Here is a 25178-nt window from a genome sequence, read left to right as displayed (position 1 = left end):
TTCTGCGGCTGTCAAAATCTGGATACATACTTCCTGAGTCTGGGCCGAGGTTTTGCGCATGCTCACCACCAGCTAGGGCCTAACACACACGTGCTTTCAGCCCGCCGCGGCGCCTGCGCAGTAGCAGCCCTGTGTCTGTACCCTAAGGACGCTCCTCGCTGCTTGATTACTGCTATTCGCACGAGCCTTGTTAGTGCTCAGTATCCTGTGCACACGCTTTGCAAACGACAGAGCCATGAGTCTGACATCCAATTCCGGCGTACGAGGTGAAGTGGGGCCTGGGAGCGGGTGAGGCTGGCGGCCTGCGTACCTGCGGCGCACTCAGCTCTGCTGCTGGATTGCAATGCTCTGCGCGCCTGCCGGTCCAGTAACCTTGAGATGCTGAAGGGCAGGCTCTTGGCTCTTCTTCGGGTCTGTGCAGACACGGAAAGAGGGTGAGGGTATGGGCTAGTGCAGCAGTGGGGAGATACCATGCAGGCATCTACGTTAATAAGGATCACGTCTGTACTAACCAGCCCAACGCCAAAAGCTGAAAATGCTGCTGCTAGCTCTTCTCCTTATCCCGGGAATGTTTGTGTTCCTAAAACGCGGGGCCTGGGAAAAAGAGGACGGAGGGGGCTGTGCCGCCTCTCCTCACGTTTAAGACAACGTGAACTCATAACATTGATTATCTGCACTCGTGATGCATGACTAATCTCAGTCTTGTACCTTTTTTTCTCTTTTAAGGGAAGAAACCCAATCCGATGTTTCCGGTTTTCCCAGTTTTGTATTATGCCCTTAGCATCTGGCGGTTGGTGGCGGTAATCCAGTAGGGGATTGAAAATTGAGCTCGTTGAGCCTTCAGCTTTCTCAGCCTCGTTTCCCTTTTGCCACTACCGAGCGTTTAAAAAAAATCACTTCGCCCAAAGTGCAATTAAAACTAAGATACTTTATAGAAGCCACTTAGCATGGACCTCCACTTTATAGTACTGTACCCAAGTTACACGATATGTATGACTACTCTGCCCGAGTATACAATGCCGCACCCTAAGGTTTGGTTACCTATAACAGTAGTTGAGTAAAGGTGAAAGGATTGTCCAGATATTATATTAAAGTTGCCCGCTGATTCATTCAGTAAATGGTGAGCTTCTAGCGTGCCAGATATGTAAAGGTCTCCACCAAATAGAGTCCTCCTTTGGGAGTTGTGGTAGATTCTATAAACTGGACAATTCACTCCTGCTTGCCAAAATTGACCAAGTAGAGAAGGGTCATAACCAAGAATATTTTTTAATTACTAGTGAAGGACACAGGAAATTATTTATTTACAAATATCTTTTCAAAAGATACCTTAAGGGGGCCCTAGTGGCATATAGGCCATTTAGTCTACTGACCAGAAACAAGGTAAGTAACCTATTGGAGTGACAGGGAAGATGCCCCTTTCTGTTCAGTGCCTTTAAAATAGAAAGTGATTTTTGTTTCCATATTTGTAGAAAAGGGGGTGGGCGCTAAGAATAAGACTACTGTATAAAATTAAATATTAATGTAATTTGTGTCACTGATAGTTTTAATTTTATAGGAAGGCTATTTGCCCAAGTGTGAGATGGGCCAAAATACTCCTTTTGGTTTGTTGTGTTTAAAATGTGAGAGTATTTTGTGTAAATGGGCACTATGCTATTTGTGTAGTGTGTTACTAAAATATGACCAGGTGAACTCCCTAAAACTTTTATAAAAATCTATAATCTAATCTTCCCTGAAATCAAAACAAGTGATTAGGTTTTTGAATTTTAGCCATGGAGACATGAAAGGGTGACTTCCCAATAGTTTGCCATTTCAAGAAACTGCTTGCTGAAGTATTCCCAACTTGGAGACAAAGCGCTCAGCTTTGCTCTGAGGACCAACTACATTTCACCTGGAAACAAAAGGTTGGTTTTGAGGAAGTTACAGATGAGCCCAAGCCCCTGCAGATCTCTTCTCCCAGCGCCTTCCTCCTTAATTACAAAACCCACCTTGTGATTTAAGCTTCAAATCTCACAAAATTTGGCTCTACTCTTAATTTTCAAACCAATTCATGCACAAAAGATTGAAAATCTACTTAGATCTTTTAGTTTGGGGTGATAAATAGAAGAGTATGATCATGTCTCCTGTCAGTTAAATGAGTTAGCAACTATGAAGGTCTGGAAATGATCCCTCACAATGGTAAGCACTGCATTTGTGTTTGCTAAATAAATGAAATGGTGTTTGTGCATGCAAAATTGTGGTTTGTACCCGGAAGAAAAATAATGGCAGTGATCTAGGCAATGAAGATCAGTGATTATAAATTGAAGTAACTTTCAAAGATTCTGGTAAGATGTTCCTTGATTCCAATTTGGCGGATGGTAAATATATATTTATTATAGTTCCTGACTTAAACCCTTTCAAAACCGAATTATTTTCTACTTTGAATGTTTTATTGAAGCTACCATATATACTCGAGTATAAGCCAACCCGAATATTAGCTGAGGTACCTAATTTTACCACAAAGACTGCATTAAAAATGTGCTGAAAAACTTGGCTTATACACGAATATATTCGGTATGCGTTTTCGGTAATGGAATGCATTGTGAATGAAAAAAAATTTTGTTTGAGGTTGTATGGATTGGGATACAAATAATGGGACACATCTGTCCCATGGAGCGTCTAATGCTGGCGTTTGTGGAGTGTGGCCAGTCTCTTGAGATTCAGTGATACGGGCCCAGGACACTTTAAAAGTGGGATAGCTTTCTGCCGCACTCAAGAGGCAGAACAACGTGTATGGTCACTACTTACCCTCTAGCCGTCAAGGTTCAGTAGCTGTCACTTTCCTGCAATTCCCAAGCTCCATAACTCCTCCTCCTCAAGTTCAGGAGACCTTTAGGAAATTTCTGAAAGGTCCTGCTCCTTGATAACTCATTGACTTCTTTTATCCTTAACAACTTCCCTTCTATTTGCCAGGAAGAGAGCTACTCTGAAACCGCTCTAATACGCTGTTATCTGCTTCATTAAGCCCTCACCTCTGTAGACATTGCTTTTAAAACATCCACCCCTGGCCCACACGCGTTGTCTTCAACCTGAAATCATCCATGTTCATCTTCTCTTAAAAAAGAAAAGAAATATACATGTATATATATTTTTTAAAAGAAATATTTTACAAGGCTTTCCTTGCCTTCCCTTTTCCTCAAACCACTTTATGTTTACTTGGCTCCACCCTCAGGTAGCAGAACAGGAGCTTGTCTGCCCACCGTGTTGCTTGATTATCCCAAACTCTGAACGCTCCGCGCCATGTAACCAAAACTACATTTCATTAAGGTCTTTAATTCTCCGACTCATATCCTTGTGTCTCTTCATTCAAATTAATTGATCATCCTTTTTTGGTTCTTTTTGCTTTGTTTCAATTTAGGAAAATACCTCAGGTTCTGAAAATTCGTTGAGTCGTTTAAAGAAATTTGGGGATTTTTGTTTAAAGGAATGTATAATTCATGCTGAGAATAAAGCAGATAGCTCCTCTAGGTTATTCAAAGTTAATTAGTAATGGGGAAGCTGGGGCTCTATGTCAGTAAAACAAAATTGGCCATGAGTTAATTCTTACATTGTACTCTACCCTCTATATTTATATTTGTCTGAAATGTTACATAATAAAGACATTTTGTTTAATTACTATTATTAGGCAATATTTACTATCCAAGGAGCCCTGGTGGTGTAGTGAGTACTGCTAACCAGTAGGTCAGCAGTTCAAACCCATCAACCACTCTGAGGCTTTTAATCCATCAAGAGTTTCACTCTCAGAAACTCACAGGGACAGCTTAAATTAATCACTGTGTCAGCATCCACTCGATTGCCAAGAGTTTGGTTTGGGTTTATTTAACTTCCACACTGATACAGTAGGTTACGGAAAGGTCAGTGGTATCACAAGTCATTTGGTTTAAGAACCATGTGATTGGTGCAGATTTCAATTAGTAATCATTAGTTCTTTTTACTTAACAGGCAGTGAACACTTGTAGGCCAGATTTTATCCAAAAAACATACTAGGTGCAGCCTACCGGGTGTAAGAGAGGAAGGGTTCAGTGAGGGCTTCGGAAAGGTTCCTTCCAGTCCAGTGCACCCAACAAATGTGCCTGTCTACCAGGTTCACTGAATCAGAATCTATATTTTAACAAGATCCCCCAAATGGTTCTTAATCCTTCCCAAGTGGTGCTTATGATGTATCTGCATGTCACATGGGGATCTCCTTACAATATAAATTATGATTCGGTATATCTGGGATAGAAAGGCAAATTCTCAGCAGGGGTCCAACTGGATTGCCCCACTTTGTTCCCCTCCCCCTCCAGACAGGCACATTCTGATTCTGTGGCAGTTGACTTAGGCCCAGAGGGCAGTTCCTGGCTGACAAGCGAAAGGAAGAAAAGCGGGGTGAGAAAAAAGCCCACAATACAGAACAGCCAGAGGTTTATTTTTTAAAGAAAATTAAAGAGCATATACTAGTAGGCCCAGAGTTAAGTATGACAGGGAATTATTTAGAAACAGTCACTTGCTGTGTATTTTTGTTCTTTAGGTTGGCTTATTAATGATAATTGTGTAGTGGGAAAGCATTGTTAAACAAGCCTGGGTGGGGGTGGGGGTGGATTTAATTAGATTAACTATTCTTAGAGATATCTATAGACAAAGAAATTGAAAATGAACCAGAAGAAGCAAAAATAATGCTCAGAAATGTTGTAGACTTCAGTTCTGAAAAATGCCTAAAAATGAAACACCTTGACAAAGTAGGACTGGGGGAAATCCCTTGTTGCTTCTGTAACTGTTGTCTACTTTAGGTAGGCTTACGCTCCATTCAGTTGAACTGTTGGTTGGGTTTTACTATTTGTCCTTGGTTACTGTCTCTGCTTTTCAGTGATTCCGTGTTGACTTTGGCATCCATTGTCATTTTTAGCTGTCTCCATATAGTTTCCTTTTCCTTGTATTTCTCCATTGGCCAGTGGCACCCAGAGCTTGTTGCCAGTAAGAAATGACAAATTAGGAATCTCTTATCCAGCTTCGGGGAACGCATACATTTGTCGACAATGAGATTAGAGAATTCAAGTTTAGGAAGAAAGAAAAACTCTTTAGAATTTATCTAGCTCTGGATTCTAAAAAATCAGTTCAAGCAAGTCACAAAACTATCTTCTTAGTATACACATGGTACTATGACATCTGCGTAGGTCAGAAGTGGACCTCTCTCATCCCCAGGGGGACAGAGCTGGCTCCCATTTTTCAGCTGCTTTGTGCAACTGCCTGCTCTCCAGATCAGTTACTCTGTCTTTTTCACTATCAGAGAAACAGGCACAGGTGTAACAGCAACAACCAGAAAAGCCGCTGTACGCATTCAGCTAGTATTTTAATTCTTTCATGATTTTGTTGGTCATGAGTTTCAAATAGGAACTACTGTAGGATTCTCCTTTTAACGATCAGGACACAATACGCGCCCAAAGGTACTTGTCCTTTGGGTCTCAAGACTTTTGCCATGTGTAGGAAGCAGAGAGGGAATCCCTGATTGCTGAGAGATCGGACGTTCGAATCCACACAGGGGCAACTTGAAAGAAGGCCGGTTGATTTGCTTCCAAAGAGCCACTCCGTGAGAATCCTTGGAAGCACAGTTCTACTCTTACGTACATAGGGTCACCATGTTTCCAAGTGACTTCCGGCCAGCTGGTTAAGCTGCGTCAAAAGAAATATGCTAGCTTCGGGATCCATCTAAAGTTAGAGTGTAGTTTCACAAATTTAGTTGCTATCATGTTAGTTTTGGGGGGTATTTTCCTCTCTGCGGTTTTACTAAACAAACGCTGAGCACATGACTATGCAGAGCTAGGCGTCCGTTTAATTTGTCATACATGTAGAAGCTATTCAGAATAGTGTTCCTTCAGCCAAGGAATGGATTACTGTAACTCCTGTTATGGGGACTTTCCTGAAGGGAGTTCCATGGTAGCTAATCCAAAAGGAGACCATTGAACTGTGAGGATCGCGCAGGACCTAGCAGTGTTCCATTCTGCTGCACCTGAGGTCACTCCGAGTCAGAACCAACCCGGTCGCACCTGGCGGCGGCAGCAACAGCAGCGAGTTAATTTAAGAGCCCAAATGTGCTGCTGGCCCGTGTGGAATCCCCACAGGGTAATGCTCGGAAGCCGCACTAAAATTCAAGGCAAGTGTGCACAAAATGTGTTATTCAAACATTCTCCCTTGTGGCCACAGTTGTCACATGACCGCAGATGTTTTCTCAGTCACACGGCACCTCGGAAGGACATAGAGTTAATGTTTATTCTAGAGGATTACAAGGAGGAATGGAAATGTGGGAAAGAAGACAAACTAAATTACTTTGTAGAAGAAATACTGCTGTTGTTGGAAATTGAATTTAAGGAGCATGCTAATTAGAAACATTAAAATAATAAATAAACATATAATGAAAATTAATTATATAAGAAACTAGAAGACCAAGATAGAGATGAGATTGGGTGTTACAAGATTGAGCCCCAATTTTATTGATCTCAGTGAAGTAAGAAATTTGACTCACTAGTGCAAATAAGGCCTACAGTTAATTGTTTATTATGGACAAGTTTATGTTTGGCTTGGGTCGTGTTTTGTCAACTCTCCAGGGCATTATTTGATAGTCTGGGAACTTATTTCAAACACAGAATATCTGACTCAGGAAGTACTGGGAAGCAGTCCAGTGTGTTTATCCTGACCCCTGTTCAACTTTTTCCTGCAGCCCACTCCATGCTGGGGATAGACAACTCTCCTCTGAGGCGGAGGCTGAGGCTAACCAGACTATGCCGAACTTTCTGCACTCCATCAATCCTTGGAGCTGGGGTAGTTGTTAAGTGTTTGGGTTTCTAAGGACTCCTTAAAAAGCTACAAGAAAAACTAACTAGATGGCCTGTTACTCAAGCAAGTAATTACATAGAATAACGTCATTAAAGTTAAAATGGTACTTGCAGGGAATTCAGAAAATCACGTACTGGTGGGCACTTAGAGTTTAGAACTTTTATTAGAGGAAGGTTGTGCTAATTATATCACTCATGTTTTACACAAAATATAAATTAATACATTCTGTTTTTTGTTTTAATGAGAAAGCAGTATATGACAAAATAATAATAAGTTATAAATTTTAAGGGATCACAAGGGAGGAGGGAGTGGCAAGGGAGGGGGAAAATGAGCTGATATCAAGGGCTCGCTCAAGTAGAAAGCAAATGTTTTGAGAATGGTGATGGCAACAAATGTACAATTGTCCTTGAGACAATGGATGGATGGATGGATGGATGGATGGATGGATGGATGGATGGATGGATGGATGGATGGATTGATTGTGATAAGAGTTGTACGAGCTCCCAATAAAATGTTTTTTTTAAAAAAAAAAGAATGTTTTGGAGAACTGTGGTTATTGTCCCTGAAATTTAAAAGAAGACAGAGTGAATTAGAGGCATGATTTTAAGAAAATTTATTTATTTTAAAAATTATTAAATTTATTTCTAAAAGCTACAAGTGTAGGAATTGAAATTTGGAACTATTAATATGAAAAGAAACAATTTGAAAAATACACCAAAATGAGCATTTATTATTAAATTTCTTTCCATAAAATCAGAAAAAAAATAATGAGAAAGCACTTTGAACTTAAAAGATATTTTTCCATGACCCTAAAACCCAGAATCCTGCTAGATATATTTCATGTCTGTGGTTTAAGTTTAAATTGTTTTTGTTAGTTTGGGATCGGATACTAATTCTGTTTTGGGTAATGCCTTATACAGTAGTGGCCATTGAGTTTTGCTAAATAGAAATATTTTTAAATTAAGGCTGTTGCTGTTTAAATGAACTGCAATGAGTCATTTTGTTAATGCAATTGCCTCCTGTTTTTTGGTTTGTTTTTCACCATACTTGTAATCTGAATTTTGTTATTGCTGTTGTTGTTATTTCAGGATTTGGAAGGGTTTTGATTTGCTAATTTACTTTTTTTAAGCAAGGATTACCCACAAGTACACATGCTATTGTTGTCTCCAACACTTTTAAAAGATTATCAAGCCTTGTTTTTCCTCTTCATCTAGAGAATAATTTTGTTTCTCTTTTAACTTCACTTATTAAAAAAACAGTTGCCTCCGTAAGTGCTGGGGAATGTTTCACTGGTGTGTTCGGGACGCTCTGTTGACTGTTGGAAACCCTTTGACCACTGGTGACACTTCCTGCTCACAAACAAGTGTCTTGAACATCCATGTTAGGTGACGATGGGGCTTGTTTGGGTTTTGATGGTTCCTCTCTTTCTCCCGCTGTAGTTGAATGGATCGCAGCAGTGACCATCGCTGCAGGGACAGCTGCAATTGGTTATCTAGCTTACAAGAGATTTTATGTCAAGGATCATCGCCAAAAAGCCATGGTTAATCTTCACATCCAGAAAGACAACCCCAAGGTGGTACACGCTTTCGACATGGAGGACTTGGGCGATAAAGCCGTGTACTGCCGTTGCTGGAGATCCAAAAAGGTGAGGACGCCCACTCTGTACGTCCAGGCTGTTTTTGACATGGCGCTTGTTTTCCATCTCTTCCCGCAAACTTTTATCAGCCAGTCCCCCTCCTTTATTTCTCAAATGAGACTTAATCTTTTCTCATCAAGAATACATTTCCTACAGTCTGTGGTTCCTGTGCAACACGCTGTCCAGGAGTGTAAGTGGGTTTAACTGTGTTAGGTGCCATTGAGTCGGATCTGACCCATAGCGACCTTATGCACAACAGAATGAAACGCTGCTTGGGGTTCGATTGAATCAGGCGTGTTTGCACATATGTTGCCCTCATTCTCCTCTAGACATCTACTTCCTATTGAGCCCTTGGTACCAGCTCTTTTCTCCTCCCTCCCACCCACCCTCATAGCCACCCCCACCCCCAATAGATTGTACATTGTTACTATTTTCATCTCTCACACTGACCGCTGTCTCCCTTCCCCCAGGTTTTCTGTTGTTCTCCCCCGTAGAGGGGTGTATGGTTAGGTGTCCATCATTGCGATCAGTTCCCCCTTTCTCTCTTCTTCTCCCCCTCTTCCCCCAACCCTTCTGGCTTCACCACTCCCATGCCTGGATTCTGTGTATCGTGAGCTCTGATCCCTTTCTATACCTGTGTGCATGTTCCGGTCTAGTCTGGATTGAGAAGCAGCACTGGGGTCATGGTAGTGGGGGGTGAGGAAGCCTCAGGGAACCAGAGGAATGTAGTGTGTTTCATGGATGCTTTACCGCACTCTGGTGACTCATTCCCTCCGTGTGGCCCCTCTGTGGGGAGATTGTTTCACTGTCTACAGATGGGCTTTGGATCTCTGCTCCAGCCCCTCATGTTCTCAGCAATATGTTTTTGTTTGTTATGTATCTGCTGGTGCCTATTACCCGGTCCCTATGACTCCTCATGCTAGCACCAGCGATCAATGTGGACTTGCTGCTTCATTGCTGAATCGTGGCTTGTGTAACTTCAAGCCTTTAAGACCCCAGACACTGTATCTTTTAATAGCTGGGCACCATCCACCCTCTTCATCACATTTGCTTATGTACCTGCTTTGTCTTCAACGATTGTGTTGGAAGAGTGAGCATCTCAGACAGCTGATTGGTTAGAACAAAGTGTTCTCGTATTGAAGGAGGGTATGAGCAGAGACTCAAAGTCCATCCCCTACCTCAGTTTATTGCTGTATAAATGTATGTACATGGGCCAATACCTCTATTTTTGTGGATTAATGTATTTACCTATATAAACCTCTCGGTTTATACCTCTATCCATTGCTTTGCTTCCTAGGTCCTTCCTCTGTTGCCTTTTACCGTCCTCCTGCCCTACTGCCACTTTCCCCTTATATCTGCCTCTTGGTGCCTCCTCTTAGCTAGTTTGCTGTTGCTCAGACACCCCCCACCTCTTCCACCCCACTCCATCGTGGATTCTTATGTACTCTTCAGATTTCCCTTCCAAATAGTTCTTAGCATCTCTTGTTCCAGGAAAGGGAATGTACAATGCAGACCCAAAAAGTAACCAAAGAAGCCTATTCTGTTGTACTTTCCAGGTCCTGAGTCTTGGGACCAATCTTGGAAATTTCAAGAGAAACTTTAAACCAGTGATTCTCAACCTTCCTAATGCCATGACCTTTTGATACAGTTCCTCATGTGGTGACCCCTAACCATAAAATCGTTTTCGTTGCTACTTCATAACTGTAATTTTGCTACTATTATGTATCGCAATGTAAATATCTAGTATGCAGGGTGTATTTTCATTGTTACAAATTGAACATAACTAAAGCATGGTGATTAATAACAAAAACAATATGTAATTATGCATTGTGAAATAGTTCTTTCTAATGACAAATCAATGAAATTTTGTCTTGAAGCATGATGTAGCATGGGTAACAGTCTTCACGCCAGGTCCTCATAGGTGGGCGTATCTGCATGTTGGCTGACTCGGATTTGCATGTGTGCAAATTCCGACATCGGTATTTCTGATGGTCTTAGGAACCGAGACACCGCAAGACCATCGGAAATATGTGTTTTCCAATGGCCTTAGGCGACCCTTGTGAAAAGGTCATTTGACCCACAAAGGGGTCAGGACCCACAGGTTGAGAACCCATGCTTTAAACGAAAAAACTTGACCTTGAAAATTTCTTATCTAATAAATGTAGGGACCATTTGTCTTAACCCTTTCTTTGGTCATAGCTCCTATAGTTAAAATATAGCCGAGACATAGCCTTTCATCAGGCTCCCTTTGGAAGCTTTGTCTGTAAGGGCTGCAGCTCAAAGCTCGTTGCCATCGAGTAGCTTCTGACGATAGCAACCCTGGAGGCCAGGTTAGAACGCCCAGGTGAGTCTCCAAGACTGTAACTGTTCGTGGGAGGAGGAGCCTCCTCTTTCATCCTCAGAGGCTGGTAGTTTGCAGCCCAGCACATACCCACTCTGACACCAGAGCGCCTTGATGGCAGCTATGACCTAAAACAGGTGAAATGCTGTCCTAACATTACCTGGAAAGGCTGCATTCACTGTATGACTAAAGAACGTTTGGGGGCAGGAGATGGGGGGAGTTGGCTTCACTGACGATTTCACTAAAGATAACATTGAAAGGCCTGAGAAACTAGAGAGGAACGATGCATCCACTTCTCAAAGCCTGTGCTGGTGAGGCTCTCCTCCCACGTGAAGAGCCATCGTCGTACAAATAAGGATGAAACCACAAAAAGGGTACTAGGAAGCATATTCTGCTGTGCCACTCCCACTTAGACAGTAGTGTAGTCCAGTGGTATGCGCCGTAGATTATCTTGTTTTTTAAATTTGGTGAACAAAAGAAACCAATAATTAAAAGGCACATTACAACTAATCGTACTTAAGAACACTGTTAATTTGGAATGTAGGGTCCTAAGTGCTAGAAAAGGATGTCTCACTACTGGTCTGTAGATTATCTGGGTTTGTTTTTAGAAGGTGTGCCTAGAATAGTTCGCAATCTCCAAAACATACAAAGTAATGCCTCAGTGAACTTCTGAGTCATAGGATTGCACTCGGGGGTCTGGGTTTTAGTTTATTTGATGGTTACTGGTGGCATGTTGGGTTACACATTGGGCGACTAACCTCCAGGTCAGCTGTTCGAAAGCACCAGCCACTCCATAGGAGAACGGCAGGCTTTCTGCCCTCAGAAAGATGCACAGCCTTAGAAAACCACGGGAACAGTTATATTCTGTTCCCTCAGCTTGCTTTAAGTAGAAGTCAAGTTAATAGCAAAGATGTCACAGCATGAGAAGAAGTTAATAGTAACACGGCAGATACAGTTTTCAGAAGTGCTCCCAACAAAAGGAAGAGCTTACACCATGGACTAGAATTTGGCGGGGCGGGGGAATAATGATATGCATGGCAGTTAACATCCTTGGAAAAATTAATGGCATTTGAATAAAAGAGCTAGTATTTAGAACTCTTTCTCAAAATCTACTAGAAGGACTCATCCGATTTAATGTAGGATTACTAATAAAGAATCTAATCAGGACCTTACATCCCCACCTGACTCCCAACGTCCAAATTCAAGAAAATCTTGAGTGCCAGTGTGTTAGTCTGGGTGGACTAGAGAAACAAATCCATGGACACACATATGTGTATAGGAAAGAGATTTATATACAAGAGGAATTGAACATTGAGAAAACAGTCCAGTCCAGTCCAAGGCCATAAGTCTGATATTAGCCCGTATGGCGGATACCAATCTGTAAAGTCCTCTTCAGACTCACGAAACACATGCAATGACGCCAAAAGCAGGACAATCACAAGCCAGTGGGTGGAAAGTCTTTGAGTTCAGTGGCATTGTAAGCATCTCAGCACTGGCAGAGGTCTCTCTCTGGCTTCTCCGGCTTCCGAGGTCTGGTTGCGTCCATGTGGCTTGTCTTCTGCAATGTCTCCCAGGGAGCAGCGGAGAGAGAGAGAGGTGTCTTCTGCCTCCTTCAAGGAGGAAGTACCAGATTTCCCAGAATTCTCTAGAGAAGGCCATGCCCACACAGAAGTCTCATTGGCTGTCTCCAAATTGACAGCCTAGAGTCCACTCCTACACTCTTAATCCGTAAATTGACTCCAGATTAGGTGACTGCCCCAGCCAGTAAGAGGAATTCGTCCTCCATGCACGGAGCTATGAAGCCTTTGCTCTAGGGTTTTAGGCATAAAGTTACTTACAGTGACATACTAGGGTGCTGGCTAGGAGAATGGAGAAAAACAAGCATATACATGAAACATTTTTAGGAAAAGTTCAGCCAAATATGGAAAATGGGACAGAAGCTATAGTGTACTAAAGGGAGGTGCCATTAACAGAAATAAAGAATTCAGAGTAAGTTAATATTTCAGGAGAGGAATAAGGAGTTAAGTTTCAAAGAGTCCTGCTCACTTCAGCAGCACATGTACTAAAATTGGAACAATACAGAGAAGATTAGCATGGTTATACAACTCTCTATTTTTCAGAATTTCCTAATATCCTTTCTGGCAATGTTGTTCTGATACGGGATGCAATCACGTGTACTGTATGAACATGTGCACATCCTGTCTCTTCAGTCCCGAACAGTTGCTTCGCTGCTTTCCTTGATTTTTATAACATTAAAATTGGAGAGCCAGATTTGTTGTAGAGTGCGTACCCCCCCAAAAAAATTCCCAAGAGTCCATCTGAGGTGACATTTGAATGGAAAAGTACAGCTGACTCTCTGAAATGTGGGACTAAAGTTGAGACATCAGGGCTGCAGATAGAGATCAGCAAAACTGCCGAGTCAGGCCCAGCAATGTAAGATACCCTTGATGACACAGATAAAAATCCAGGAGAATGTGTGAAATCTGGGAGAGTGAACTATTGTATGATATGTGGATTATGTTCCAATAAAACTGTGAAAAGGAGAAACGAAAGAAATCTTGGAGACTTTTCTGCACTTTGGAAAGAGGAACAAGAACCAGTAAAGAAGATGAAATACACGGGAAGAGTTAGAGGAAACCTAAGACTATCCAGTAGAAAAAACTGAAGTTCAAAGAAGACTTGGTAGTGAGCCTTGCTTGTGCAAACACAACTAGCTGAAGGAGCTACTATAGTAAGGCTATTGGATTAAGCAACTAGGAGGCAATTAACTTTCAGTGCACAATAGCTAGTGTCATTTCAATGGAACAGAAGATAAACTGTGTCCAAATCGGTTAGGGTGTGAATGAAGAAATTTTAGAACTCTGAGTGTGTGTGAAATTTTCAATAAACTTAAGTGAACCTCTAGCTTGACTGAAGGCAACGATACTTGCTTTGCTTGGATGTTTCTGGAGGTCGAGGCCAATAAAGCAAATAGGAATTTGCACAGTGCAAGAGCTCAAACTTTCTCGGGAGGAGACGAGCCAATCAGGGTTCAGAGTAGCAATGATGAAACATACAACTTTCGTCTAGCTCCTAAATGCTTCCTTCCCCCACTCTCATGATCCCAAATCTACCTTACAAATCTGGCTAGGACAGAGCATGTACACTGGTACAGATAAGAACTAGAAACACAGGGAATCCAAGACAGACAAACCCCTCAGGACCGATAATAAGGGTATCGATACCAGGAGGGGAAGGGGTAGGTGGGGTTGAAAGGGGGAACCGATTGCAAGGATCTACATATAACTCCCTTCCTGGGGGATGGACAACAGAAAAATGGGTGAAAGGAGACGTCTATCAGTGTAAGACATGACAAAATAATAATAATTTATAAATTGTCAAGGGTTCGTGAGGGAAGGAGGGGGAAATTGAGCTGATAGCAAGGGCTCAGGTAGAAAGAATGTTTTAAGAATGATGATGGCAGCAAGTGTACAAATGTGCTTGACACAATGGGTGTATGTATGGATTGTGATAAGAGTTGTACGAGCCCCCAATAAAATGATTTTTTTTAAAAGCTCAAGCTTTATAGGAAGAGTCAATTCTGGCACAAGCTAGTCTTAAACTATTTATTAGACTTTGTAACTCAACAAAACATTATAGGGTTATTTCTTACACAATTTGTCTTTAGAGTTTCCAGATGCTGAGCCTAGAGAGCGCCAGTTCCCATGGGCCAGATTTAAGGGAGAGACCAGCTAGACCCCAGTGCATTTGACTGTCAATTTTCTCTATGTCTTTTTTTTACACTTTTAAAACTTCCTTTACCATTTGTGCATCTAGGATTTATCAGCCTAAATTTTCATGGAAATTTTCCTGCACGAATCAATTTAGAATTCACTTTGAGATGTTCTGGGTGGCACAAACAATTGAGCACTCAACTACCTCACCAGCCAAATGACTGCAGTTTGGACCCTCTGAAAGGCTCTCTGTCAAAGGGGCCCGGTGAACACTCTGTGAAGTGGCCCTGCTTTGCAACCACGGGGAGGCCATGAGCAGGACTCCACTCCAGGGGCAACTGACGGCAACTGCAGCACAAATGCCAGAGTCCACTTTGAATAGTCTTCAAGTGAATGGCTGTGCTTACTCCTCAGACACCTTTGGAAACTCCCTACGTTACTGAGGGTCCTGAGGGGCCGAGTCTCACTTTCATGTCAATTCATGGGGGTTTGTGATTAATACTTTGATTAAGTCGCTACATTGAGTTTTTTATATTCTATCATCTTTCCCTCTAGCATACGACTTGTGTTCATAACAAAACTTTAGCACCATTTTATTCATTCTGAGAGTACCCACTTAGGTAACTTGTGTGTGCTAAGGGTTGTTTTTTCCTTTTTGAGGTTTCCAAATCAAATAAAGCAAAATCTCTTAGTGATTTACAGAAATTACTTTTTTTTTCTTAATAGTTCTCATTCTTTCTCTGCTCCCTTCCTGCCAGGATGAGTAGGTCTTCAGCTGTGTCGTAGACTAACTTAGTTCATAGTCTTTCACCAAAATGTTATCTATATTAAAAGAGAGAAGGAACAGGCCCAAAAGAGAAGAAATGAGTAAGGAGACTACCGAGAAAGAGAGCGCTATCGTAAAACACCAGAAACAAAACAGAATCCAAACCCACCTCCATCAAGTAGATCCGACTCACAGTGATCCTGCAAGACAGAGTAGAAATGCCCCCAGGGGTTTCCAAAGCCATCGAGCACTTTTTTTACTTGAGTCCACAAGTCCGGCCCGAGAGAAGCAATTCAAGAAATCAAAGTATTGCATTGAGGTGGGAATCTGCTCTTGAACGCGTTAAAGAACAAAAATGTCACTGTGAAGACTAAAGTGCACCTGACCCAAGCCGTGATATTTTCAGTTGCCTCCTCGGCATGTGAGTACAGAAGACTGGAGGGTAATGAATTCGTTTGAATTATGGAGTTAGTGAAGAATGCACAAAGTACTGTGGACTTGCAGAAGAATAAACAAATCTGTCTTGAAAGAAGTACAGCCAGTATGCTCTTGAGAAGCGAGGATGGCAAGACTTCAGCTCATCTGCTGAGAGCATTTGGACATGTTGTCAGGAGAGACCAGTCCCTAGAAAAGGACATTGACCTTGGTAAAGTAGAGGGTCAGAAAAAAAGAGAAAGACCACACCCCCATCCTCCAGCGAGGTGGATAGTTGACGTTGGCTGCAACCACAGACTCAAGCTTAACCACAATGGTGATGATAGTGGCAGGACCAGGCAGCGTTTTCATTCTGTTGGCATAGGGTTCGCCCACCGTGAATCAGAACCTGCTCCACAGCACCTAGCTACAATCACAAGTCTGTACACAAGTAAACTGCCACACCTTTCTCTCGCAAAGTAGGTGGTGGGTGGGAAACACTGACCTTACCAGGGCTCCCCTGTCTTCAAAGTGGACGAAAGATGAGGAGAATAAGAATGCAGGTGTGAGAATCGTCTTAAAAAGGAAGGGGTAGTCTTTCCCAACTAGATGAGAGCGCTTTGATATAAGAGGAAAGAGCATGCCATCGGCTTGCTGAAGTCTCACCTGACAGGTTAAATCATTTACTGCATTATTTGGTGGTCACCTAGGCGGCAGGACGTAGAGTCTGGACTGCAGAGCAATGTAGACCAGGATATAAACAAGAAAGAGAGGGAAAGCGTGTCTGTATCCGTTGACTTGAAATGCAACTCTACCTGCTATGTATGATTATTTTCTCTCATTGAGGATTTCAGGATTTGTTTTTTCGGTTCTGGCTGGTGGAGGCAGGAGGTTGGAGAATGTATTAGTTATACAGAGTCCCCATCTTATGAACTGGGTGGCAGTGTACCATTTCTTCATAGAAACGGTAGTCTGAATATTGATGACATTTCTTGGCCAACCCACATAAAGACAGTTTTAGAAAATCTTCCTTTCAGCTTTCACATTGCCCTCCCTTTTATTTATGGTATCTTAGTGTTTATTTATTTATTTGAAGATCATTTTATTGGGGGCTCTTACAGTTCTTATAACAATCCATACATCAATTGTATGAGACACATTTGTACATATGTTGCCATTATAATTTTCTTTTTTAGTGTTTCATTAAAGCAAATACTTTAGAAAGATATTAAAATTCACATTGTTCTCTAAGATTGTCTCAAAGAGCCCATCATTTTGTTTTCCTTCTCAACCAGAGGAAGTATGCTTCTCATGATTTATGGAAGTGAGCCAACAGCTTCCTTGGAAAATATGAGTGGACATCAACAATCTGTGGAAAAATTCAATTATCTTTTATTTCATTTCTCTCCACACTTTTTGAAGCCACTTCATCTAGTCAAAGTGCACACTAAAAATAGCTTCAGGAAGGATGATAATTCTTTTTTTTAAGATTGTTGTGGGTAGAATAATAGATTCCTCAAGGAGGATAATTTACCTATTTTAATATTGAATCACCCTAAATACAGAAACAGCATGACTTTAGGTGTGGAGTTACGAAGAAGATATAAATCTTGTGGGTTGGTTCTGATTTAAGAAGATTTATTAAACCTTTTATGAAGACCCTTATAGTGTTGTTAACTTTCCAGAAGAAAAAAGCCAGGGCCTGCAGTGTTGTTATTTTTTACCTCCTGAGCCTGTCTTCCAACATTTCCTCACTCTTTCTTCACTAGTTTTTACGATTTGTTCTAATTTAACTAACAGAATGTTTTCTGGAGATACAGAAGTTTTAGGGAACTTGATTCACAAACTTTCTGCAGGATTTGTTATTACATAAACACTGGTGTCTTAGAACAAATTTTATAAACAACTCAGCAAATTTTTTTCTATCAGTTTTTTTGACCCTTTCCATTTTGAGCATTGAGATTTTCTAAATGGAATTAAATATACTTGCTGTGTCTTTTATAAGTCCTTCTTTTTGCCTGACATTTTAATAAATTTCAGAAAGTTAAATGATTGGTTACTGTAATTATCACATTTTATCTTGTTAATATTAGTACAACACACTACTATATATTTCAAAGTACACGCTTGACACGATGGATGTATGGATTGTGTTAAGAGTTGTATGAACCCCCAATAAAATGATTTAAAAAACAAAGTACACAATCACCACATAATTCTCTTTCTCCTTCTTAGAAGGGTAAAAATAAAACAAGGCACTTCCTTTAAAAAAGGTATGTAATTTACCATTTGAATTGTAAAGCCACAGAATCATCACTCACTCCCATATATTAAGTTGGAGAGCATAGGTTAATTTTAGTAAATTTATTCCATTGTTGTTACGTGCCATCGAGCCGGTTCCAACTCATACCCACCCTGTGTCCAACAGAACAAGCCCTGGTCCTCAAGCGCCAGCCTCACAGTTGTTCTTAGGTTGGAGCCCATGATGCAGCGTGGTGTCAGTCCATCTTGTCAAAGGTCTTCCTCCTTTTCATTGCCCCGCGACTTTACCAAGCATGATGTCCTTCTCCAGGGACTGATCTGTCCTCGCAACATCCAGAGTACTTGAGACGAAGTCTTCCCATCCTTGCCTCTAAGGAGCATTTGGCTGTACTTCTTCCAAGACAAATAATTACCCATTTTAGTCCTTGTTTGGAAAAAAAAATTTTAATCTTAATGAGAATACTTCATCCTCAAGTTTGGGAAATGATTCTGACTTAAGTGAATAATTTCCAAGGGGATACGTGATACAGCTATGTCCCTGAACAAGATGATTTCTAATATCTAGTTTCCACTTTAATGGCATAAGTGTTTTATACATTTTAAAAGCATAAGTTTATTAACAAAAATCCAGGATCTCCTACTCGTTACAATTTTTTGAATGCTTGCATATTCATCTATTTTGGTGTTTATCTGTACAAGGTAGGAAGTCTTACAGAGACAGTGACTGCTCCGACGGTGCCTGGGGGCGGGGACCCAGCAATGACGGTACAGGGGGATAGTCAGTGTTCTAAAACTGATGGCGAAGAGGGTGTAGTTTTTCTGGTCGTGTTTGATCAGTCATGTTGTATCTGAGAGAGACTACTGAGAGGTGGACAGTGGGTATAACTTAAGACTGTCACCCCTTACAAGCAGACCAAAAAGCGTGTCTTCCTGGGAGCCAACCTTGCAGATAGTCGCCCAGTGCTTACCTATGTCACCTAGCCATTTCCAAGCTTATAACAGGTGATTGTTACTGTTTTTATGCTAAGTAATGATACTAAAATGTGTATCATATTTTAAAAAGTTAAAACATGCCACTTCAGTAATTTCTTGATACTTTTTATTTCATGTTTTAGAAACACATTTTATAAACATTTCATTTTTTAGAAATGTATTTTGTAGCCTATGTAGTATAATCAACAGTGAAGTGTTTTGAATGTGCTATTTATAAAAATGGAGCCTCTTACAATGTAAACTTTCACTCACTGTAAAATTATGTTTGTTAATTAAACATATGTCACTTAGAAATGCTATTCTTTGCTATGGGATGCTTTTTCATTTGGTTTTTATAGCTTCTTTCCTCAACTAAGCCAAGAAAAAACAGAAAGCTTAAGCTCTTTTTCTTTTTTTTTTTTGCTGCAAAGACTTGTTTTGAATATCACATGCTCTGTACCGCTTCGCACTAAAAGGAAAAAGTGCAAACTTTGAAAGCATTTCATAAACGTAGCTGCTGCCCAGCATGGAATTTACACCTGGAAATGTATGCAGATACCTTGAACTTTTCTGTGATTCTTAACTAATTTAGTGGCATTCAAAATTCTATACAGTAAAACTAAATTGGATTTAGAAAGTAAAACTAAAATTGGATTTGTTTTTTTTTAATTGGATTTCTTTAGCACCAACCAAATAATGTTAACCTTAAGTTAGAGACTTCTTTTTAAAAAGTAATATTTTATTGTGTGAAGTAAAACTTACTTCAGAAAATTAGGTTTCCCGAATCTCGAGAGAACGATGAGGGTGTTTGCACCATTAAAGATCTGCAGCCTTGGAAACACCAAAGGGCAGTTTTACTCTGCCCGGAGGGTCGTGCGAATCAGGCTGGACGCCACAGTAGTGGGTCACTAGTTCTACGTAAATCAGTGATATTGGTTCCATGTTCACGATGTGCCATGCTTGTCTTTCATTCCACTCTGGCTGTCCCATTCCCAGTACTCTAGTGTCTCAGCCTCCCTGCAGTCCTCTCCTCTTTGCATTACTCTCATGTAGATGGCTTTTTTAAAGGAGCACATTACTCCACAAGTGGTAGTTTTATCTAATAAACCTGCCTGTTAATTACTTGAAAGGTAATCTCAGGTGTTAATTTTAGTTTACAGTTTGAAAAACACCTTGGACCGAAAGTTTTGATGAGTTGCCTCCTCGTACCCAGTAAGGCCTTTTCAAAATTTGAGTTCCGCTCCACATTTTTCTCCCGTTCTCTCGGTGTACACGCGGTCCTGATGAGAATGGTTGATAGAGGCAACCAGGCACTGCCACCTGGGCTCGCTGTCGGTGAGGTGTGGTTGATGTAATTAATGGTCCTGTAGCAGACTTTGTTCTCTGAGTCTTTGTTTCCCTCTTCCCCTTTTGTTCCTAAGGAGTAGAATTATATTTGTCATATTCTTTACACACACACACACACACACAAATACTATTTTTTGGGGGGGGAACCTCTTAATGGTCAATCTGTGAGCATTTCACCGACTTCGGATGACCTAAGTTGAAGATTATATCCCTCTTTATAACATGAGACAAACAGTTGCTGTTCTTTCTTCTAATGTACGCCTCAGCCCAGAGTGGCGTCTTTACTCCGTGACATTTGGAAGGCGTTTGACTCCACCGTGTCCCTAGCTGTCCTGAGTGCCGCTTGCACCAGCTGGTGTGGACCAAGCCAAAGGAAGTCCTCGGCCAGCTGGATCCTGCCTTGGTCTGTCCTGCTGGAGTGAACTTCTTGTTAGTCTATTCCGACACATAGCCACTCCCTGCCCTGCGCACCCTCACAATCATTCTCAGGTTTGAGGCTGTCGCCGCAGCCACTGTGTCCGTCCATCTCGTTGGTCTTCCTCTTGTTCACTGCCCCTCTACTCTACCAAGCATGATTGTTCTTCTCCAAGGGCTGGTCTCTTCTGAAAACACGTCCAAAGAGCATGAACTCAAGTCTTGCCATCTCGCTTCTAAAGAGTATTCTGGCTGTACTTCTGTCGAGACAGATTTGTTGGTTCTTTTGGCAGCCCGGGGTACCGCCATATTCTTCACCAGCACCCAGATTCAAAGGCCCAAATTCTTCTTCTGTCTTTCTTATTCAGTGTCCAACTTTCACATGCAGGCGAGACGATTGAAAATAGCATGGCGAGGATCAGGCACACCTTTGTCCTCCAAGCGTCATCCTTGCTTTCTAACACTGGAAAGAGGTCTTATACAGCAGGTATTCCTACAAATAAATATGTAGTGAACATATAAGCATTTCATGAGAAATGTAATTACTATCTAAGCAGGACTTTTTTCTTTATCTATAGTCAAATACCACAAGGGAAATGGGATTGTTGATTTGTATATTAACCGTAAGTTGATGTGTTTATTTTTTTGACTTGTGAGTTGAGTGAGCGTTTACAGAGTAATTGGGTTTTTCCATTCAACGTTGCAGACACTTTCTTGTGTGTGTGACATTAATTCAATTCCTACGATGTAACTCTGTTCCGTCTTCCTGCTTCTTCTCTGTGTTTACTGTTTCCTTTCTTTGTTGGCTCCTATCCCTCCTGTCTTTTGAACTTTATCCCTGGGCAAACACTGCCCTTTTGATGGTGTATGATTGATTGATCAAAGGAGTGTGTATCTCCCTTACAGACTCATCGTTTGTTTGCCTTAGCTGAAAGTTGAGCCACACAAGTTGATTTCTTTCTCCTGTGCAGTGCATTAGCCTTGGTGGCATAGTGGTTACAAACTGAGCTGCTGACTGCAAGGTCGGCAGTTCAGAACCACCGGCCAGTGGGGTCCTCGGGAGAAAGGAGGGCCTTTCTACTCTTGGAGGGTTACAGTCTTGGAAACTCACAGGGACAGTTCTACCCTTCCATTAAGGTCACTATGAGTCAACATTAGCTCGATGGCAGTGAGTTTTGTGTGTTTATAAAGAATATTCCAGTAGTCTGGGGCAGAGGTCACTGCAGGGAAAAAAAATAAAAGTATATTCCAAGTGTGAAGAGAATACTTTGAAAATGATGATGGCAGCATATGTGCAAATGTGCTTGACACACTGGATGAATATATGGATTGTGGTAAGAGATGTAAGACCCCCAATAAAAGTATTTAATAATAATAATTAAAAGTATAGTCAAGGAGACTTCATAGAAAAAAATTGAATGAAAAGCTAAAAATAAAATAGACTTTATTTCTCATTATAAATTTCTTTAAAGTCAGCCATAACAGCCATTGATTCCCTTCCTAAAATATTGAGGGTCTTGGGAATTATACTATGTCAATGCAGTCTTTTTTACATTGTTAACTGAAAGGGAAAGTTGGCTCAGCCTATAGTTTTCCGTCAGAATTATGTTAGCTTATAGTCAGTTTAGATGTCTGTGGTCTTGTCTACTGTTTCTGCGTGAACAAGATTGCTTGCTCAGAGATTGATGTTGAGGCTGTGCCGCTGTGGACTTCATCTTCAACATCTCATCCCTTCTTAAAGTGAGTTTGCCCAAATGTACAAATGTGCTTGACACAATGGATGGAGGGATGGATTATGGTAAGAGGTGTATGAGCCCCCAATAAAATGATTTAAAATAAAAGAAGAACTGATGATGATAACATATGTACAAATGTGCTTGACACAATGGGTGATTGTGTGGATTATAATAAGAGATGGAAGAGCCCCCAATAAAAGTATTTAATAATTTTTTAACGAGTTAGCCACTTAGAAACTGCTGATTTCTTTGGAGCATTGTCCCCACAACACTTTTTGTAAAACCTCCTTGATTTCCCCATTCTTCCACCCAAACGTCACTATAACCTACTTTTGATGTTTGTCCTTGTTTCGCCTTCAGCAGAGTTCGTGTTGTTCTGATAGAGGTTTCTTTTCAACCCGATGTCTTATCCTTATTCTTCTTAGTGCCGCAAACCAGACCCTGCTCCGCCATTTCATAACAAATTAGTTCGAGTTTAGTAAAGTTTTTTAAGCGATGCATAATTGTTTCCCAACACACATTTTCTTAAACTTACTGAAGAGCCCTCATATGTATATTCTGCAGATGCTCTCTAAGAAAGCCTCGGGGTGGCGCTATGACTTTTGAAACAAGTGGCGGCGCCACTTTACCCGGTGGAGGCTCGCACCTCTGTCTGCACCTCGCTGTGCGCCACAGCGCACCCCGGGAGAGCGCGTCGCCCTGCGTGGGAGCGCTGAACGTGGAGCCGACTTCTTCTCACTGGCATTAGCAGCATTTTATGTCGGCATTTTATTCCCTTCGTGGGCATTAGCAGCGTATATATATTCATCTGAAACATTGCTCCAGTGCGAAAACATGGGCTCACTTTGCGTGTGAATACTGGCGCTGGCCTCTTGAAATAACTCAGTGATGTGGCGGAGCAGCTGAAAGCTTGGCTGTGCAAATGTTCAGGTCAGAACCTGGTGCTGGTCATCGCCAACATTGAAAGTGGTGAGGTCCTTGAAAGATGGCGGTTTGACATCGAGGGTGACAGACCGCCAACGAGGACAGTGTCCCCAGAGAACAATCTCAGAAAGCTCTCCGAGATGAGCTTTGTTCAGCGATAAGAAATCGGATCCAGAGCCACAGTGACAGTTTTGCAAGTGCTGGAAGGTTTTGGTTCGTTTGATCTACTGATTTATACAGATAAAGATTTGGTTGGTCATACCTGAAAAATGGGAAGAAATGAGGACCACAGTTCACTGCCAATTCTGAGGAAGTTCGTCTTGGTTCATTCGCTACTACAATCCACAAAGTAATTAGCTTGGTGGCCTGCAAATCCCTTTCAATGACTGAGAGATGAGTTGAGAAAAATAATGTATTTGCAAGTCCCAAATGTATTTTCCCAAAACTAAATCAACTACAAGTTATGTTTTCTTTCATTAGTTGATTTTGAAGATGGGGGAAACATTACACTCTACTGAATTAATTTCTTGGGGGTCCACTTACATGGATATAACATCCTGAATTAAATGAGATTATGTTCTTGTTCGTGTGCCTGGCTAAATAGATCAGTGCAAAAAAACATTGCACAGTGTTCTAGAGGGGCATAGCAGATTTCATCAGCATTGTAATGTCAATTTCTCTAAAGGTGTTAGCTGTACTTGGGAAAATTTTACTATGAAGTTAAAAAGGTCTTCCTGTGTCAGACATTTTCAGTCGGAATATAGGCATGATGATGTTTAGTTAAAATTACAGCCAAAAAAAGTGAATATTCAAAATCTTTGTTTAGATCCTGAAAATAACTAACATAATCCATGAGTAATGAAAAATAGGGGTCTGCCACCATTTATTTCAATGTGTAATTTTTTTGTTGAAAGCATTTCCAATTCGTTTATCTTGGTTTATTTAACTTATACCTATGAAGCTGTGGCTGTTTCTACTGCGTAATTCTGTGGTAGTGAACTCTTTAAAAATGTTTTTATATTTGATAAGACGAAGCTTTAAGTGACAGTGAAATAAAGTTAAATTTGTATCTTTTTTTAAAAAGTTTAATTTTGAATCTTTAAGATGACCAAGAAAAGCTTTATATTGAGTTAATGGTGATTATATGACAATTAAACATCAGTCCACCGCTCCAAACATGGTACCAGTTTTGTGATTAGCTATTCAACATGCTCTCTCTCTTCTCCTAGTTCCCATTCTGTGACGGAGCTCACACGAAACACAACGAGGAGACTGGAGACAACGTGGGACCTCTGATCATCAAGAAAAAAGAAACTTAATGGCCACTTCTGATGCTGCCCCTCAACCTGTCAATGTTCCCCGGTTATTTCATTAGAATGAATACCACTTCTGTTTAATTCACAGCCCCTGGGTTCTAATGTGGTACAACACATCGTAAACTACAGCTTTTACATTCACGGCATCTGCCTTACTTGGTGAAACATCGTGGTGCACATTTGTTTAATCAGAAAAGGAAAAAACACAACAAGCTCTTGGCCTGTGGGTTATTTCAGTCTTTTAAGAATCTGTTTCTTGGAACTCAAAATAATGATGATAACTGAATGTAGTTGTATGTTGAAGTTAACATTAAATTATTCTCAAAATCATGTATTTGCAGACGATACCTGTAAGTTTGAAGAAAAAAATCACCTCGTCATATTACCTCGTTAACAAAGTTAATTGGGTGTTGCTCAGCCATATTAATTCCTTAATGTTGTCTGTCATCGGGTTGACTCCCATTCACAGGGATCCAGTGTGACAGAGTGGA

The 25178-nt window shown here is 41.1% G+C and overlaps 1 protein-coding gene and 2 pseudogenes across 1 annotated transcript; all 3 read left to right on the top strand.

Moving 5' to 3' along the window:
* The first annotated feature begins 107 nt into the window (after positions 1 to 107).
* Positions 108 to 25017, top strand: CISD1 (CDGSH iron sulfur domain 1). The gene is made up of 3 exons (XM_075534061.1): positions 108 to 266; positions 8286 to 8491; positions 24601 to 25017. The coding sequence occupies exons 1-3, from the start codon at positions 236 to 238 to the stop codon at positions 24688 to 24690; spliced, it is 327 nt and encodes a 108-aa protein (XP_075390176.1). The 5' UTR covers positions 108 to 235; the 3' UTR covers positions 24691 to 25017.
* LOC142430026 (U6 spliceosomal RNA) lies at positions 12862 to 12960 on the top strand (annotated as a pseudogene).
* LOC142429544 (mitotic spindle assembly checkpoint protein MAD2A pseudogene) lies at positions 18738 to 23768 on the top strand (annotated as a pseudogene).
* Positions 25018 to 25178: the final 161 nt, after the last annotated feature.

Source organism: Tenrec ecaudatus, chromosome 16 (genome assembly GCF_050624435.1).
Source record: "Tenrec ecaudatus isolate mTenEca1 chromosome 16, mTenEca1.hap1, whole genome shotgun sequence".
NCBI lineage: Eukaryota > Metazoa > Chordata > Mammalia > Afrosoricida > Tenrecidae > Tenrec > Tenrec ecaudatus.
Note: the sequence above shows the minus strand (reverse complement) of the source record. Positions and strands in the feature narration are given on the sequence as shown.

Coding starts and splice junctions, on each gene's coding strand:
- CISD1 (XM_075534061.1), top strand. CDS start 236: ATGAGTCTGACATCCAATTCCGGCGTACGAG. Junction 267..8,285: donor ATCCAATTCCGGCGTACGAG/GTGAAGTGGGGC, acceptor CTCCCGCTGTAG/TTGAATGGATCGCAGCAGTG. Junction 8,492..24,600: donor GTTGCTGGAGATCCAAAAAG/GTGAGGACGCCC, acceptor CTCTTCTCCTAG/TTCCCATTCTGTGACGGAGC.